This window comes from Durio zibethinus, chromosome 27, assembly GCF_047325235.1.
Source record: "Durio zibethinus cultivar Kanyao isolate XHJ-2024 chromosome 27, ASM4732523v1, whole genome shotgun sequence".
NCBI classification, from domain to species: Eukaryota; Viridiplantae; Streptophyta; class Magnoliopsida; order Malvales; family Malvaceae; genus Durio; species Durio zibethinus.
In genome coordinates, this window is record NC_143188.1 from 2,496,324 (window position 1) to 2,516,499 (window position 20,176).

The 20,176-nt window shown below is 30.0% G+C and overlaps 2 protein-coding genes across 3 annotated transcripts; both read right to left on the minus strand.

The window, feature by feature from the left end:
• Window positions 1-6,763: 6,763 nt before the first annotated feature.
• On the minus strand, window positions 6,764-11,189 carry LOC111280196 (KIN14B-interacting protein At4g14310-like). 2 transcript variants are annotated; one of them, XM_089756675.1, is made up of 4 exons: window positions 9,408-11,189; window positions 8,358-8,971; window positions 7,501-8,032; window positions 6,764-7,178 (listed from the first exon to the last, which is right to left on the minus strand). In XM_089756675.1, the coding sequence occupies exons 1-3, from the start codon at window positions 10,992-10,994 to the stop codon at window positions 7,501-7,503; spliced, it is 2,733 nt and encodes a 910-aa protein (XP_089612801.1). In that variant the 5' UTR covers window positions 10,995-11,189; the 3' UTR covers window positions 6,764-7,178. The 2 variants fall into 2 exon arrangements, with proteins under 2 accessions (XP_089612801.1, XP_089612800.1); XM_089756674.1 differs by lacking the exon at window positions 6,764-7,178 and adding an exon at window positions 7,204-7,382.
• A 4,512-nt stretch (window positions 11,190-15,701) lies between these two features.
• On the minus strand, window positions 15,702-17,522 carry LOC111279273 (large ribosomal subunit protein eL14z-like). Its single transcript, XM_022866266.2, has 5 exons — window positions 17,382-17,522; window positions 17,184-17,285; window positions 16,334-16,463; window positions 16,142-16,254; window positions 15,702-16,021 (listed from the first exon to the last, which is right to left on the minus strand). Exons 1-5 carry the CDS (start codon window positions 17,382-17,384, stop codon window positions 15,965-15,967), a joined length of 405 nt encoding a protein of 134 aa, XP_022722001.1. The 5' UTR covers window positions 17,385-17,522; the 3' UTR covers window positions 15,702-15,964.
• Between the last annotated feature and the right edge of the window lie 2,654 nt (window positions 17,523-20,176).

The following is a 20,176-nucleotide window of genomic DNA, read 5'->3' on the forward strand; positions in this document are numbered from 1 at the left end:
TTCTTGATCTCCTTTTGAATCTTCCAATGCATACCCACTAATATTTTTATTGTAAAACTTATGAAGTGGAAGAAACAAAGGAAAGATCTGGGCCAACCCTATTTTTGGAAATAGCTAGATCTCTACTAATGGATAAAAAAAAATTAAGGAAATAAATATCGAATACTTATAAGATTTAAGTTTTATTTTCAATACCAACAATCTTTTTTTATGAACAATTTATAAATTCAATGTAAATTCTTGTAAAAGCTTATGGCATGTCATGGTCTGAATAAAACTTGCATGAAGTTTGGCAAATGAAGTTCATGAAATTTCTTATTAGAAATGAGTAAATAAAATTTTTAATAAAAAATTTAAACTGATAAATTGATAAAATTTAATGTGAAGATTAATAATATATAAAAATATTATTAAAAATATTATTTTATAATTCAAATTTAATCGATATTTATTTAATGGTAAAGATTCTGTTAATATTTTTACTAAAAATGTTTATTTAATAAATATATTAAAATTTTTTCAAATCTTGCATTATTGATCTATGTGATGAGATTTTTTAATCTATTGATTTTAATCTTCAATTTTAATTTTTATTTACTCTTTTATAATAAAAAATTTTACAAATTATACCTATGTAACTTCATATAAATCTTTTCCATCTTGGCCTTATAATGGGGTAGTCTCCTCACCTAAACTTTTTTATACCAAAAAATTCAAAGAAACAAGAGTCTTTATTTATTTATTTATTTATTTTAGCGTAGAAGGGTCCTTATTCCTTAATGGGCTAATATTGTAAATGAATTTTGAATTATAATGAAAATATTTAATGTAATATTTGAATTTTAAAAATTTTTAATATAAAATTTGAATTATAAATTTATTAATTAATACAGTACGCTCCTCTAATGTAGTTAATTTCAAATGATAATATGTGATAGACAAATAATCTTTCAATACAATATTAATTAACAAATTAATATTTTAATTATTATATTATAAAATTTTAAAATTCAAGTATGACAATATTAAACATTTTAGTATAATTTTTTATTATTTGTAACATTATTTCTTCTTTAATAACTATTTGACTCAACTAGTATAATGTTTTTTCTTTTTTTTTTCTTGGTACCAGAAAATTGTGTGCTATTTTTTCTAAGCCATTGACCAAAAGCCAACCCTAGAGTTGTAAAGAAAATAAATTAGCTTTACATCAAAGAGGTTGATCAATTTCAAGAATATTCTAATCCAATGCAAGGTTAAATTATACTATATGAAAAGAATTAGTTTCACAAATTTTGTTTATACTCCCAAATCTTTATATTTTTTTCATTGTAAATTCAATTTTTCTAGCATTTAGATTAGAGTGATTGTCACCAAATTAAATGAAGCAATGTTTAACACATCTAATTAAATTGAAAGTTGCTTGAAAATAAAAACCTAGAGAAGCAAGAATCCTTTAAGCAAAAATAAAGTCTAAAACAAAAGAAAATCCCAAATGAATTTCCCATTTTATTTATCTTTAGAGATCTTTTTTTTTTTTTTGTCAGTCATTTCTTTTTTCTCCAATAATTAATAAAAAATGCTAGGATTTAAACTTGAAATACCTCCTTTCGTTTGGAAGTAAATGCGAGTTTAAATGTTTTTAATTATTGAATTAATTACATTTTTAATACCTAAATTTTGATATAATAAATCATTATATATCTATTAGATCATTTTTTTTGCCTTCATCAGACTTCCATTTCTTGGCTTGGACCATGTGATAAGGTGGTGATCTCTATTTAATGAGGTTGCCTTGCTCCACCTAAGGGTGAGAAAAAATATTGAGAAAATCAAAAATTAATTTAAAATTTTGGTGTCTAGTTTGATTTGGATCAATTTTTTTTTTTTTTTTGCTTCACATTAAGTTCAAATATTAAATGTATATGTTAAGTTTGAATCAGATTTGGCATCAAAAAGTTAAAAACAAAAAAAAAAATCAAATCGAACTGAATTATATATTTTTATAAATTTATATATTTTTTTAAAATTTTTATAAAATAAAAATAATTATTTCATATCTAAATCTATTTACATATATTAAAAAAATATATAAAAAATGTAAATTAAAAAAAACTGATAAATCAAATGAAACCGAATCAATAAAATTTGATTCATATCAGATTGATTTCAAAGAAAAATCAAACTAAATTTTAAAAATTAATAATACTACGCATTATCAAAAAAAAAATCGAATTTGATATAATCCAAACCGTTCTCACTTGCAGCTCCACCATACACAAAAGGAACAACACTCAAGGATCGGATTAATATTTTTATATGCACTTATTTTTCTTTAAGTTTCACCATTAAAACAATAGATTAATGAGCTATTGCTTTAACTGTTCCAAAAATCTCATTTGAAGAAGATTTTTAGAATATAATCAGGGATATGATCTCTAATTAGGCTTTATTAAGGCTTAATCTTTTGTCGGGATGATTAGAGTACATCTTCAAATTTTGCCAAAATATAATCTCTTTATCAGAAGATTTTAAAGACATATTCTTTCATATCAATTTGATGCATTTTAAATTTTACTTTTGAAATACTCCTTGCAAAAATTGAACCCTTAATGATAAGGATAGTTCCTTACCAATTGAACTAATCTTGTGGATTCATTTAAAAAAAAAAAAAAAAAAACCCATATCTCTTATAATTATTATAATATAGTTAAGCAATTATAATTTAGAATTATGTGAGACTAATCAAAATTTTATATGGAACCCACTTTTATAAGTGATGGATCCCTAAATAATTCTTTATTGTAATATGATAATTTCAAGATTTGATCAGTTATTTGATAATTGTTTATTCTAAATTGTAGGAAAAATACATTCCTAAGGAAAGTTGTCTTTTTTTTTTTTTTTTTGCCATTTAGGAGGAAAGAGAAATTTTCATATATATTATACAACTTTAAAAAAAAAAAAAAGAAATTTAGGGATATAACTTAGATATATTATTTGTGCTAAAATTATCAAATAAACTCCTTAATTTCTTTGCCTATAAAAAATAGGTAGTTTGTCAATATATGATTATTTCATCAATAATGGATGAACACGCATGTATTATTCAAGAAACATATCAAATCTATTATCCACATGCATTTCATAGCATTTATAAGTCTAGCTTTTCATTCTTCATCTTGGATATTATCATTTTCTTACATATGGAAGTCAATCCTATACCAATAATACATAGATTAATCCTATTTTATAAATCACAAGTTCACAATCTCCCTTGTTAAAATTAAAAATATTACTCTTGGCCTCTTACATATAAAATAAGCTTTCAATTTGTAAAATACGCACTATAGTACCCAAAAATCAAAGCCTCAAATTCCTGTTCAAGCAACAAAACAAAAAATCTAAATTTCTTTCTTTATATATTAATTTTTTACTATTATATCCACTTTAGCTACACAATTGTTAGAGCTAATATAAGAATAAAGAATTATATATAGAAATTTTGAAAAAAACAAGGACAAAGTGTTCTTTCAGTTCAAGAGAGATTCGGTATTTTATCAAATTATAAAATAAAAAAAAAAAAAGCAAATACATACATGATTTTATTTACGAATTAAAAACTATACTATGGATCAATGTTAAATTTTGAATTTGTACTTCAATTTCCTTAAATTTTGGCATTATATTTTCAATTTTATTGATTTTGAACAATAAATAATAAATGATTGAAAATTCACTTGCATTAATAGAATATTTCAATTCCGTTATTAAAAATCAACAAAATTAAAAGAATAATGATAAAATTCAATAAAATTGAAATATAATGAAAAAATTCAATATTGATTTATATATTAAAGTGATTTATCCAACATTTAATAAATTTTTAATTTTCAGTAGCTTTACTGTCAATTAGTAGTAAGTTGGATACTTAATATGATATCAAAATTAAAACTTTTTTTTTGTTATTTTTTCTTAATTTGTCACGTAAAAGACTTCTTCTATATTCACCTACACATGATGAAAGTTTATTAAAATGGTTTATCTCATATCTAATAAATTTTTAATATCCTGCAATTTTATATTCAAATTTAGTTCTCTACTTACAGTCAATTAATTTTAAATTAAATACTTAACACTATATATTATAATATTATAAAAAATTTAACCTTAATCCATTTTATTTAGAAGAAAATGACTATGTATAATGGTGAATGAAATTAAAAAACAAAAGACTATACATATATATAGATATATATATATATATATATATATATATACTTAGTATCAAGGTTCATTTTTTTTTCAATTCCATCATTAATTCTCAATGTTATTTTTAATTTCACTATCATCATGTGTTGGCAATGTAACTTAATCCATAATATCACATATTAAATGGTAGCTTCGGTGACTCAATCATGCCAAAACAAATCGTCTTTTATTAAATTCTCTTGTTCAAGCTAGCAAATGAAAATGGTTGCTTCTATACTCGTAAAGCTAGTAAACTTGAGTAGTTGAGAAAGATTATGACTTGACACTGGTCCCCACCAATAGACAACTCATGTGAATTAAATATAAAAAGATTAAAGTTATGCACGTTCGGTTTGATTATAGCACTTCAATTAGCTAATTTTTTATAATGAAAAAGAATTTATAATCTGAAGATAAAAAAATAAAGTGTATGTGTTAAAATTTAAACTCTAAACCTATTAATTATCATCTCTTAATCTTCGAATTCAACTTTAATTAGCTAATTTAGTTCTTAATTAAGGTAACCTAAACTTCTATCAACTCTTCTCTAATCGGTGAAAGAAGTAAAGAAAAAAGAAAATTCATTGTCCAAAATTCAATTGGATGAACCTTTTATTTATTATTGATTGATCACTTAATTTGAACCATTGATAGCTGTTCTTACATTAATTGAGCTTTTACTTAGCTTGGCCTTTATGTGTTTACAAATTGCACTAAATAGTCATAATTTTTATGCAAAATTTCATTTTCATCTATTATCTTTAAAATTTAATTTTTTAAGAGTGTTTTAAATTCATTTGTTCTGTTAAAATCTGACCAAATGTGCCACTTTAGAACCACGTGTACATCCACGTGAATGTCCACATGGCACATATAGGTAGGCCTAGACAATTGGATGTCCATGTGATGAAAGTGAGTCCCTTTGACTTTTTGAGCTACAAACTTACAATATTATGTGCATCATAATACCAAAAGTTAATTAAAAAAATCAAATATCTCACAAAATAAAAAAAATATTATTTAATACATTAATAGTAAAATTTTTTAATTTTACGAATGAAATTAAGATAATAATATATATTACATTTTTTTTCTAAATTAATTTTTTTAATTTTTTTAAATATATAATAAAAATATGTATTATTATTTTAATCTCATTTGTGTAATTAAAAATTTTTATTACTAATATATTTATAATTTCTCTAAAATAAATACTTGAGAATGAGATCAGATTCAGATAATAAAAAAATATTTATTTTTTTATCTAAGAAAAGAGATTTAAATTTTATTTTTTAAAATAAAAAATACGTGTATTTATCATCAAATCAAAATTTTGGACGTGATAAAAAATATTCTAGCTCATTACAATAAATTAGCATCTAATTTATAAGATTAGTGTAACTATTTTTATGGGTTTTTTATCGAGTTTAATTTTTTTTTTGGATAAATTTTAAAAAATATGATATTCGAAAGATTTTGATTACTAACATTTTAAAGGAATATATTATTTGAAAATTAATACTAAAATCCTTGCTATATATCAATAATTCAATAGTGCAACACGTGTGTGTGTGAGTGTTTTTTTTTTTTATGTTAGAAAAATTAGAAAAAACAGGGCCATGATTTAAATGGAATGTGGAGGGTGTGTGTTGCTTTCTCAATGTTTTAAACAAGGTCTCTAATGGCATCTTCCTAATTAATGGCGATTTATCCATTGCACCGATTTATATGGTAGGATGACTTACCAAAGATTTTAAGCAATGGTTATCTCATCATTTTCTTATAAATAAGTTGGTAATAAAATTTCCTGCCCAAAAAAAGAAAGGGACACTTTGAGACTCCAGACAGACAGACTTTCAGAGCAAGTGTTCTGACATCTTGTACTTATCCTAACCCAACATAAATCTCATCTCATATCAAATCAATAGGGGCACAACATTATCTTTTTTTTTTTTTTTTCATTTTATAAAATTTTAGTATTGTAGGTATGCATGTGATCCAAATTCAACTAACATGCATGCGGGAGATAGTCATTTAATTGTCTTTTTCAATTGTGCTTGCTTAAACAATACGCCAAAGACAAGATGATATGCATACGAATATCAACGGATTAAATCGAAATAAATTTTTATTTATCTTAAATTCAATCTAATTTTATATTTATAAAATTTAAATTTAATTTGATTCAAAAAATTTTATTTTTTTATACTCAAATTCAGTTTTTGATTTAATTTGACTAAAAATTAATAAAATATTATTTTTTAATATAAATATAAAATTAAATAAATATATATAAATAAAAATTAAAAAATAAATTTTTATATATTAAATCAAATCGAATCAAATTTATCTACAATCAATTTTAATCTAACCCTGAGTTTTTGTTATTATTATTCAATCTAATCTTATTCAAAATTTCATTTAAAAAAAAAATAAATCTTATAAAATTAAATCGAGTCAAAATTCACTAAAAACAAATTAAATTACTAATCTTAATTACACATATCCAATTTATAAAATATTATTAATATTAATATAAAAATTTTACAATTTTATCTCATAAATTTATCTAATTAGAAAAAAAAATTAAAAACTTATAGTTTGCTTCAGCAGTCCTTCAAGAATTGTCAGCTCATCGTAGCATTGCGAAGGGCATTGGTGTTGAAAAGGTTTCAGTGGGTCTAAACAAATATTATGGTTTATCAGCTAACAGAGAACACTGAAGGATTTGCAGTTGAAGTTTTGAATCTGTCAAATATTAAAGATACTGAAGCAATTGCCAATATTTAACCAGCTGGAACAGTAATGCTTCCTTCAAGCCAGCTTAGATGTCTGTTTTAAATGTTTGCTAAAGGTTCCTCATGGTTCCAACTGTACTTCGGAAAACTTGCAAGGCTTTTTCCATCAAATCATGGTTCATCACGACACTGTTACAGATAATTCTAGCACATCAATATCCTCCAAATTCTCAAAAGAACTCAGATGGTATAAAATCAATCCAACCAATTTTCTATTTTCATTTCATAAATTTTTAAGATCACAAAGATCAAATTCCTTCACTTTTCCAAATACACTAGAACGTAGAAGGTCAGCGGGATGCTGCACTCACCCGGTTTTCTAACCAAACACCTCTGCAATCAATAAATTACAAAAGCATAGCATGCCATGAGAAGCCAAACATAAACACCAAGAACTTAGCCATGCCAATGGTTTCTTCATAAATTACTACGACATTTTTCAACATCTTACCTATGACAAGTGCCTCCATAGTGCAGGGCGATCTCTGGATATCAAGAGAACACGAGATGCCGAGTAGTCAAAAGAAGGGGAATACAAGTCATCTGGCCCAACGATCTCTCTGGCATTTTTAGCACTGCCATAATCATATATGAAAGGCTGCAGGCAATCATCCTTCAAGGCATCAAATACAAAAAGGCCCAGCCCGCAGACACCCATGACAAGGTTTGAATTTCCCCAAACCTGTGTTATGGCTGAATAATGAGAGTGAGCATTGGATTCAGGCAAAGAATAAGTACTGAACAGCCTTTGTTTGCGCAATGAGAACTGTTGCACTTGAGAACAAGGTTGCTTTTTTCCTGATGATCTCACATTTGTGCATCCAAGTAAGATCGAATCCCCTTGGGAGAAAACTGACTGCACATTAACACCAATTTTTGCTATTTTTGCACCTACACCAGATGGATGGCGAAAATCCAAGATATTAATAGAATCTGGAGTGCAGAATACACCATCATTTCCTTCAGCTTCTGAGGAACTTATTCTGCAATTCAGATTTTGGCAATATTAGGACCCATAGAAGAATTTTTCTGCTCTTTCTTTTCTTCTAGCATGATATGATTGAATAGGTATAAGCAAGGCAACTTACATTAATAAGCAAGACAACTGACATTGATAAGCAAGAAGTATAAGCAAATATATTCAAGTGGGATTGAAAAAATAGTAAAAGGGTGAATGACAACTTAAACTCATTAACATCAAGAAAAGCAAAAGTAAGTCCACAAGAAATATTATGTTAAGAAACTTGAAAACAGGCAATATAGAAATAATTTGAGATAACCAACAATAACATGAAATAAAGTTCTAACCTTTGCCTAACCCCTCCACCCATCTCTGCATCAGTGTTATTTACATGAAGAGCCGAGATTTTTTGACCAGCTGAAGAGACAGATAGTAATGTCTGAGGATGTAAAGAGTTCACATCACATACAGAAATCATTTCTGCTTCTGCTACAACTACCTTTCCTCTGTTTCTCCACTGCAGTGGACTTGAATAATCCATTGCTGATACAGGCTTCTGGACCTCCCACTTCATAATTTCCTCGCCATCACGGATGTCATATACTTTGACAACCTTCTGAGAGCTGGCAGTTGAGATGATAAGAGGGCCACAAGGTTTATACCACCACTGCTGAGTTTCTGGTGATAAACTATTACGCAGAGCATTTCTTCTATACAAACTGTTATTCGTTAAGGGACCAAGTATTGTTCTTGAAGCAGTCTCCCCATGCTCAGTGTGGAAAGCTCGCACATCTTTGGTATAGAAATCCCAAGAGCAGAATCCTGATTCTGAAGAATTCCCAGCAGATGCAGCCACAACATATCTCTCTGAGCAACCATCTGCACTAGGAGCACGGATAATCCAACAATCCCTCCATATATTAGGTGAGACACCTTCTGAAGGCTTGTACACTGCCTTCTCCTGAAGTAACAATGGACCATCATTTTAAGAATTTGTAACTTTTGTTATGTCAATGACTCCATTTTTCATCAACATGCTCATATGGTATAAAGATTCAAAAAAATTTTATTTAATCAATGAGATTACAAGAGAACTTTTTTTGTCAAAATATAGCCAAATCAACGCTTCAAGCCTTCAAAAAAAATCAGTAACTTATCCAATTCCAAGGTTAAATCCATTAAATTTTCTAGAAAACAGAACGAAGAAATCAGTGGAGACATTCATATAATCAGAAGGAACACAAATAATCAAACAGAGATGAGAAAGTAAGAAATGATGCTTGGACCATTATTAGGAAACAACACAGCTGGACATCAGGCAATTAGCCAGTTGATTATAGAATACCGATAAAAAGGAAAACAAAATTCCCACTTGAAAGAAGAACAATAAAGAATACCTCGCAGTTAGCAATGTCATAAAAGGAACATGACCCATCATCATGAGCAAGAAGAACAGCCCCTCCGTCTGACATAAACCATCCACCAGTTGAAGTCTTGCAGCCAATTTCATTGAGCTGATAAATGCTAGCATCTTCAGTCTCCTCATCAATAACAGCAGTAGGCCTATTCTCCTGATCATCAAAGTCCTCAAGTCTCTCATCTGATTCAAGATTGAATTCTACACCATGCTTCATGTCAAAATTTTTTAAAGAGCCTTGTGCTCCTGAAGCACCATCACCATCCATCTGCTGAGTATCAGAATTCTCCAAACTAGCCTGCTCATTTCTTGTGGTGACTTTAGTTTTCTCCCTATCAAGTGAAGCCAAGAACTCCAAAGTGACCGGATTATCCTCAATGGGACTCAACGACTTCTTTTCCTCCCTTAATTCACTGCTGGAGTCTACAGCATGCAAGGGTTCCTGACTTTGAGAGCTGCCTGATGATTCCTTCAATGACATCCGATTTCTAAGCAACTTGTGATGAGGAAACAATCTAGCCTCTAATTCCTCACTATTCAATTCTTTAACTGAAATTTTAACATTACCCACTTGCTTACTCTGACTCCTCTCAACACCTTTCATACTCACATCTTCATCTCTAGAACCTTTTGAAGCACTCGTTTTACCATTCGAATCACTCACAACATGATTCATAGCCTTCTCAATACCTGAAATCTTGTCCTGAATATCTGAAAGTATCACCTTTGATGCATCCGGATTATTCATGTCAAGCATCTCCTTAGTCCACTTAATATCTGACGCAATTCTCTTCACCTTCCCTTCCAGAAAAGCAAGCTTTTCATGAACCTTGCTCGGATATTTAATACCAATCCCACTCCCTCCACTCTCCTGTACACTCAAGTCCGTTTCTTTCAAAACCTCCAAACTCTTACCATCACTCGAAGACTTACCTTTTAGAAACTTTGCATCACATTTCTCATCAACCCTAACACAAGCTCCAAGTTCTGAACCAAAATCTGAAATACCCTTTTCGTTAAAAGCCCCAAAATCCCCATTTTGAATATTATCCCCATTTGATTTCCCCAAATCGGAGCTAAATTTAACATCTTTTTTAAAATTCCCATCCAAAAACCTAACCCCGTTTATTTTACTCTCATTTTCCTTCACTTTCATCACCAAGTTCTCCCTAAATCCACCATTTTCCTTGCAACCTTTAACTCTTAAATCCCTAAAATCCTTCTTTTCCCTATCCATTGAAATTCTATCTTTCTTCAAATCAGAAAAAACCCTAATAAATTCAGATGGACTCTGACTCCTACCTCTTGGGGCTGATGACGTGGACCACCGTAGCCGGCCCTCATTCTCAGAGCCACCAAGCTCCGCCGCCTTCTCGACTCTTGGAACGGACCGGATCATGGGCCCCTTAGCCACCATGGAAGCACGAGAAAGGCTGCTGGGCCTTGGGTTTTCTTTACCGGAAGATGATTTTTTGAGGGTCGGATTGGAGATTGAAATTATGGTTTTCGCCGTTTTTGGATTGCCGGAGGTAATGTCTCTTTGCCTACAAACCGACGACGCTGACATTTCCTGTTTTGGGGATTAAATAAATTGAAAATAAATTAACACGGTAATGTAGAAAATGGGAATTGAAGATAATCTTTCTCAGTTTAAACTTCAAAGATTGTGTGGGTTTTGGGCGGGAAATAAATGTGAATTTGTAAAGTTTGAATTTTTGGGAATGTTGGAGCCGTGGAGGCTTTGTACCAAAGGTTGTCTTTCTCATTTGACATCTGTCTCTTCTGTTTATTCAAGCACACTTCATTATTAATAACATCCAAAATTCAAACTCCCAAAATTTATTATTATTTTTTACGGCCCACACTCATAACATTGCAATTATTTCATTATCTCATCCTTTATCTACCTTAAAACCGGTTCCCCTCTCTTTTGATGGATTCCCAATTTGAAATTGTTAACTTTTTGGATAAGATCAATAGTTTTAATTCATGCATTCCAATAAAGAAGTAATTTATTTATGATATTTGAATGATTTTTTGGGTTTCATGGTTTGTAATTTATAATTTTTTGATAAAATCATGAGATATAGAAATCGTTTTTTGTATGAATTAGTTTTTGAATTTGTATATTTGAAAACTTTAAATAGTTTTTAGATATACAAATTTGAAAGCTTTTAAAATTTTTTAAATATACAAATTCAAAAACTTTAAAAATTTTTTAGATACATAAATTTGAATTTTTTTTTTTAACTTTTAAATTAGCATTTTTAAAAGTTTTTAAAAGTTTTTGAACGTGCATGTACAAAAACTTCTAAAAGTTTTTAAATTTATATATTTCAAAATTTTTAAAAGTTTTTTGAATATGTAAATCCAACAACTATAAATTTTGAATTTAATACCAATATGAATGTGTAAATCAATATCAATATAAAACATATTAACTGTTCGGGATTAATTAGCATATTTGCTTTGAAAGACAAAATGTTGATCGCTTTTTCTATATAACAACATATATAGCATGAATAAGATGAGGTGGGGGACGTGCTACACCTAACACTCGAATCCATCTGACTACCTCTAAGAAAAGATAACATGTCCAAAAACTTATAAATGAGCTGGTTGATCCTTCAAAATCGATTCTTGAGAATAAACCACCCATTCAGTAGTATGATGGTAGAGGTAAAAATGTGAACGAGTTGGCTGAGCTTATTTTTGGTTGGCTGATACTTTCGTCTTTAAGAGCTTCAAGACTCATGTTTTAGCAAGCATATGAAATGGATAAATAATAAATTCAATCACGATGATACTTATAATTTATTTTCATTACTTAATGTTTATAAAGTTAATAGCTAGATTATATTTATTATTGTTAATATAGAAGCGAGCTATGTTGAAATCCATCAACCATAAGGCAAAGTTATAACAATGACCTCTAGATGCTCCCACTAGTATATCCGTGAATATTTTGTTTAGTTTTAGTTGCAATAATTGATCGATTGCACCTATCGTATATCTAACATTACAATAGTATCTATCTTTGTTGAAAGGTGACAGTTTGAGATGAATACTTTTTACTTACCATTCTATAAGATGACAATTACATTATATGACATGTTAGTCATTATCAACATACCTATCAAGGGAACCATGATTTCTCATAAAAAGTCATGTGACGATCGCTAAGGTGAACACAATGCTAGTGCAACTTCTTAGAGTGTCAAAAGTTAAGGCAACCAATGAGACCAAATTATTTTATGGTGCAGCATTCAGATTACAATAATTGCAAGATCATTTTGGTTATACGAAAGATGCAACTTCTGATTGAGATGTAAAGTGTGTAAGCAAGACTTTCTTACTCCATCTCCTAAAGTGCAAGTTATTTGTTGACAAGAGAGAAGATAAAGTATTAATCGTGTATTTGTCCTCTTGAGCAATCTTACTAGATTGGTAGATATGCTTGGGGGACAAGTCACCTGACATATCTATATAAGCAGTTTGGTGAAGCTAGCAAGTCTGATGTTTATCAAATTGTTGGTTATATGATGCTTTTCTTTAGGTATGTTTATAAGAATAATTATTTAATATTGTTCTAATTTCTTCTTTTATTTTATCAAAAAAATGTGAATAACGAAGCTTCATATATTTGACTTAGACATGAATTTATGAACATTTTCTTTGCTAGGTCCTAGAGCTGTATTGAAATATTTTAATGCTCAACCTCATCCTTTACGTTGGTGGCTTCATGTGTATGTTGATAAATTGCAACAATTACATGAGCAATTGGATGACTTGTGATCAACCAAGGTGTGCTAAGAACTTTATGCGAAACAACGATAGCAGTACCCATTATATGAGATTAGTTTCTTTTTAGGTGTTTGAAATACAAGATTATCATTAAACAATTCAATTTTATACAAATCATTTCTCTAATCTATCTAACCTTGTCTTAAGCATACTAAAATTTATCATCTAGCATGTATCTAGGTGCATACAACTTTTTAACTCAATTATGGGAGAGATGGGTGTGTATGTCTTGCCTGAAAAAGCATTGATGACGATGATGTTAGACATCTAAGTGAGTATTTAATAGATTATGATGCTTGATATGTATTAATTTTACAATCGCATATTTAAAATTTTAAGTAAAAATTTAGATTTTAATCGTTGTCAATCAATAAAAAATTTATTAGTGAAATTGTAACTAATCAATTTATTTATTATTATTATGTTTAATTATGTATTATTGATAGTTATTACCTTATTCAATTTATAGGGTCGCATATCAAGAACAATGTCGTTTATTAATAGTATTATCATCAGTGGATTAGATTAGGACCAAACAATATGGAAATGAGCTTTTTTTACTGTACGTAACCACCTGTACGGATCCTCAAGAGTGGCCAGTAACAATCAGTCTAGACTCTAGACCAACTATCAATAGCAGTCAGTATAGAACACATGCGCCTGCTCACTCTTCACCCCCTGCATCGACAAGACCACCACCTACAGCAGTACTACTCACGTCTACATTCTCCCCACCCATATTAACACCAGCACCGACAGCGCAGTCTTTACCGTAAACTCATAAATGTAAATGATACGTTAATATTTGTAAGTTATTTAAATTTGATTTAAAAAAAATTTAAATTTGATTCAATTATTATCGAGTCGAACTTGAGTTTGAGTAATTTGATTTATCGATCGAATCAAATTTCAGTATTTTTATATCTAATTCGAGTAACTCGTGAGTCTAATCAAATTTTTATATTTAAATATATTTTTATTATTTTAATTAATAAAATATTTCGACTGAGTTAAAATTTGAGTTCGAGCATAAATAATCAAATTTTTATCGAATATACAAATCGAATTTATTTTTACATATTAATCGAACTTAATCGAGCGAGTTGGAGTAACTCGAATTCGATCACGAATTGAGTTTGAGCTTAAAAAATAAAATTCAATCGAGTTCAAACCAAATATCGAACCTTGAGTTATGAGTGGAACTCAAACTTCTCACTATATCGACTCGACTCGATTCGATTACACCCCTAATCTCAATCTCAACGTGTTTATTTGAAAAACAAGAGTATAAAAGATTAAGACATGTAGTTTTAGGTTTACGCATGTGTGACGTATATATTTGTATATAGTTTTTTACTTTGAAATGTTAAAAACATTTTTTTATATATTTATATATGTTTAACATCTACTTTTCATCATATAATACACACATGTGACCACCCATTCGTGTAACTTTTAGTTTGTGATAAAATATTAAAAACTCAATTAATCTATTCAAAACAATTCAATAATTTAATAATTTTACATATAATAAAATGGTTTAAGATTTGATAATAATATTTAAGGTTTAAAATTTAGAGTTTTAAAATTAAAATTTACAAGCCTTCTGAATGTGCATTTTGAAAAAATTTAAAGACATTTTAAAAGTTCATATACAAAAAGTTCAAATACTTTATGAAAATATATATTCTAAAAACCTTCCAAAAAACTAAATCAGGAAGACTATTAAACTTTCTGAATATACATTTTCAAAAAGTCTATAAATCTTTTAGATATATATTTTTAAAAACTAAAAATAAGTGATGTTAAAGAGTAATTTATCAAAAATTAATTAAGTAATTTTATTAAAGAGAAAGTCATATGATAGTTTAGTTTTGTGCAAACTATTCCTCCAACCTCTAGCACGTATCTTATTATATACAATTGATTGGACCAGTTAAAAGAGAGATGAGAAATCCATGTCTTACTTCAAGAGCGTCGAGAGTGACAATGTTGGACATCGGATGAGTGATGATTGGTATGCATCAATTTCATACTTGTATATTCAGAATCTTAAACGAAAATCTGAATTTCAGTCACAACCAATTAATAAGAAGCCTGTCACTAAAATTGTAACCGGTCAATTTATTTGTAATTGTTGTAATTGTCACAACCTTTTCTTGGACCAGATTCCGATATGGTACAATGATGCACGAACAAAAAGACTAAATGCCTTTATGACAGCTGATCCACAACCCATAAGGTGCCATTGTTTTTGCAGCAAAAAAGGGTAAAAAGAATTATCAACATAATAAGTTGTCTACATATTACCCTTTCCAAATTCTTTGAATGATAAAGGAATTTTTTTGGGCTCGAGAATGAATGACATTGGTTAAACACAATGTCATCCCGGCATACCTCGGGACGCTTTAGCAGTGGCATTGTTGGTGATGGAAACAAGCATTTGCTTCCATCAAATGATGAACAGATGTACAGCCAAGAAAGAGGCAAGTACCTCACGCAGCTAATATAAATACCAGAAATTTGAAAACAGAAACTGCAGCAAGCCACCATATTTGACAAGGAATTTCTTGCAATAAACTCACTACATAATCTGCCATATAGCAAAGAAAGTACCCTCAACAGATCTTAATCCTTTCTAAATAGACAAAACACAAATGGAACATTCCGAAAGAACAAATTGCAGAATATTGATGACAAAACTACCAAAAAGCCACATATTTCAGTATCACTTCAAGATGCATTCTCCTTTTTCAGCTTAGCAAGCTCTTGCCTGACGACTCCAGCCCTCTGCAAAATCATATTATATCCTGTTAGCTTGGGTGTCTTAGGAATGCCTTTAGATGTTGATAAAATCAACTAATATAAAACAAGTAAACACTAGACACATCAGTGGTACCAAAAACTGACCTTGATCTTAGCCAACATAATCTTGAAACGATCAAAGTCATTAAGTGATGCTCTCCTCTTCTGGACAATCAGCTTTTTACCCCATGAACTATTCTCCCACTTGTTCTTAACATCTGCCATCAGGTAAAAACAATAAGAAAAATATAACATAGAGAAACAACATTTCAATGTCAGTAAGAATTATTTTCGTACCAGCTTTGTCCATTGCTTCAATCAATGTCTTCTTCTTAGGAACACGAGGAATGTCAATTTTGATATCAGTCAATGTAAGCCTCTTGAAGTTCATTTGGCCCCTAACCATATCGGGGGCATCAACTAGAGCCTGCGATGCCAAGACACAAGCAAAAGTTTCATTCAATTTCTACAAAAACTTCTGCACATATCGCATATCCATCTTCAACTACATTCACGACTAAAATCCACATTGAACACATTTACTAACTCAACATTGTCCTACGTTACACATATACCCAGTACCACAACAATCAAGCCAAATAGCAACAACAGGTCAACAAATGACAAGAAAAAAAATACAATAACACACATGGGCCTAATCTATAACGTGTTGGCATATTCTCCAAATCTTCATTTCCTGATAGTAAGTGGCCATATGTTTAGCGTCCTGACCTCCAAATACAAGGAAAATCCTAAAAAAAAAAAAAAAATTGATCGCAAACAGGTCTGGACACATAAATATTGACACTTCATTCCCAAGTCTGAGCAACAGAGGATTAAACAGAAACTCCATAACTTCATGATTAAAATGTCAAAAACAACAGAATTCAGACTCATTTCTCCATTGAAGTTAGCTGGTTGATAAGTGGTTTCATTATAGATTAACTAAAGGGGAAAACGCAAAGATCCCATTTTCAAATCAATCATATTAGGAAAAAAACAACCAAAATCTAGTAAAGTAAAAACCAATTCACCCACATACCATATTGCCTTTTCATCACTATAAATCAAATAAATGCATAAAAATCAAATTTTCTATCACAAATGACCGATACTAAAACTGAAAAGAATAAAGATAATAACATACTCTGTTTTGGTCAATAACATCGACGATGACAACGAGCTTGCCGTAGTCTTTCCCGTAGTTAACTAGAGCCACTCTCCCGATCTCAACGTACCTCTTGAACGGCTACAAAAAGTAAAACAAAATGAAAAGAAAATAAAAAAACAGATATAAGATTGAAGAGAGCGAACAGTGGCGTTTAAATATAGAAGAAAAACTCACCATTTTTGCGGTGAGTATGTGAGAGAGTTGGAGGCTAAACGAGGGAGAGATGGAAGAGGCGGACGAGGGAATGGTGGAGAGTTTCAGAATTAGGGTTTTATTATATGGTACTTTGTAGGCTGTTTATAACCGTTCGATCTTTTATACGGCACTTTTAGGCTTTTTATAACCGTTCGATCTATCCATTCTTTTGGTGACAATGGGCTTCGCCAAATTTTGCTTGTATTGGTGTTTTTTGTTTTTTTCTTTTGGGGAGACGTGTATATCCCAGGCTCAGTCAGTATTTAATAGTTCAGTCCAGGGCCTGATCCGGCCCATCTGGCTCAAGAGATCTAAATTTTTTTGAAAATATATATTAGAATATTTAAAAATTGTAAAATATAAAACTATTATTATTTTAAATAAATTTAAAATTAAAATTAAATAAAAATAAATTTTATTAAAAACATAAAATTTTGAATCAAGTAACATCAAATCCGAATTTGAAAACTCATGTTCAAAACTTAGTTTAAATTGATCCAAATTTATAGACTAAGCAGATAATTAAAATTATAATACGTAAAATCCAACTCTAAATTGTTAACAGGCTGACATCTCATAGAACAATAGTTTGTTCTGCTACACAACCTTTAGGCCTAGATGCTTCAACCACTTTCACCTTGAGAAAAAACCTTGCAACAAATTTCAAATTAGTAATATAGAGAGTAGGGAAAAGCTGTTGTTCAATAAAATAATCAGTCACCAAACTAATGAAATCCATTTGGTGGTTCGTGATCTCTGGCTGGAAAATAAAGAATTTCAATTTAGTTTTCCACCACTTTAATATTTATTTGGATAAGGGATGTGATTATTTTCTGAAAAACAATAATAGAGATAATATTAATTCTCGTGAGGTAATTATTCACTACAAACAGTGGAGAATTGAGATTGCTTTCATCATATCATGCTGTCCTGATCTATGTTTACTCTGTCACACCTGCAGGGAAAGCATCTAAATGGACAAGAAATTGCTGTGAAGAGACTATCTAGGCATTCTTCTCGAGACGAACTCAGAATTCCAGGGTGAGATTTTTCCAGTAGCTAAGCTTCAACACAGGACTGGGATTTTGCCAGGATGGGGCAAAGGATCCATGTTTATGAATTTGTTAGCAATGGAAGCCTGGCTCAATTTATATTTGGTACAACTTATACCACATGCATTTGTACTAATAAGTTTATCAGAATGACATCTTAGCTTGGATGATTGTGCAGATTCAATTAAGCCTGGCCAATAAATTGGGAAATGTGTTACAAATCATATGTAGCATTGCTCGAGGGATTCTTTATTATCTTCGTGAAGATTATCTACTCAGGATGATCCATCGTGATCTCGAAGCAAGCAATATCTTGCTTGATGAAGAAATGAACCCGAAAATTTCAGATTTTGGCATGGCAAGACCTTTTGCCCTGAATCAGATTTAAGGCAATACTTGTAGAACTGTGGGAACTTAGTAAGTACAACTATCACACTATTCGTTATACTTCACGCTAATCAAGATTGATATGTGCCGTTGGAATACTAGTAATCAATTGAATTTGTTCTTTCTTAAGCTGTTACATATGTAGTGGCTATATGGCTCCGGGTTGGATGTCTTCAGTTTTGGTGATCTACTTCTGGAGATGTGAGAGGCAAGAAAAACAGTTGAACCTTCCAAGCTACTTATGTTTGCTTCTGTCACTCCTTCTTGATCATAAGGCCTGACCTCCTTTCGAACAAGATATATTTTAATGCTCAATTCATCAACTAAAAGCCATGGAAAGTTCAGAAAGAAGGAACAGCTGAAAATCTGATCGACCCAACCCTCAGGAGCAACTCAAAAGGTGAAATAATGAGAAGCAACCAAATACGGTTATTATGTGTTCAAGAACATGCAGCAAAAAAACTTACCATGGGTTCGGACTTCTTATGTATAGTAGCATCCATAAACATGGCTCCAGACCTACCACCGCCAATGCAACCTGCATTTCTTATGTATAGTAGCATGTTGGAGGTAGGGCTGACAATTCAAAACACAACTCAAAAACAATTAAAAAAAAATAATATGAAGATGATAGGATTTAAATTTTAGCAAAAATCATATATGGGTTTAATAAAAATCAAAACATGTATTTCGTGTTGTTTATGTCGACACTAATTGTGACATATAATTTTTGTGTAAAACACAATATAAATATATGAATTATCAGTATTTTACACAACATAAATGGCTAAGTCTAGTTGGAAGTCAGCCTGCCCTCATCAAATAAGAATTTAGGATCCAGTCAGTCAGGGAAATCCGTAGACACAGCTGCCACACCATATTTCCCGGTAAACAAACTTCTTTTATGATAAGGAACTACCTAAGTCTAAACAAACACAAGAATGGAAATTTTGTAACTTAAAATAGTGTTTTTCAATTTGAAGATCAGGTTTTGTTACTGCATTCTATAAGAATAAAACCAGTTGTAAAGTTCAGAGGATGTGATTTGTTTCTTCTTTTGATTTGTTTATTTCATTTTGCTTTGACTATGTTCCCACTCACAATATATAAATCAATTTGTGAGTGATCAGGGAGTTAAGCACAATATTCACTGGAACAATCATTTTAAAATTCATCTACTGAGTTATCCTTGCCATGAATCCATACTATCAGAAAATAGACTTTCTTATCTGATTCCAATAATTGGATTCTAAGGCACTGAATTGAGAGCACAAAAACCTTATTAGATAGGTTACTTAATAACTTCAAAAGAAATTATCACGTCAATAATAAAGT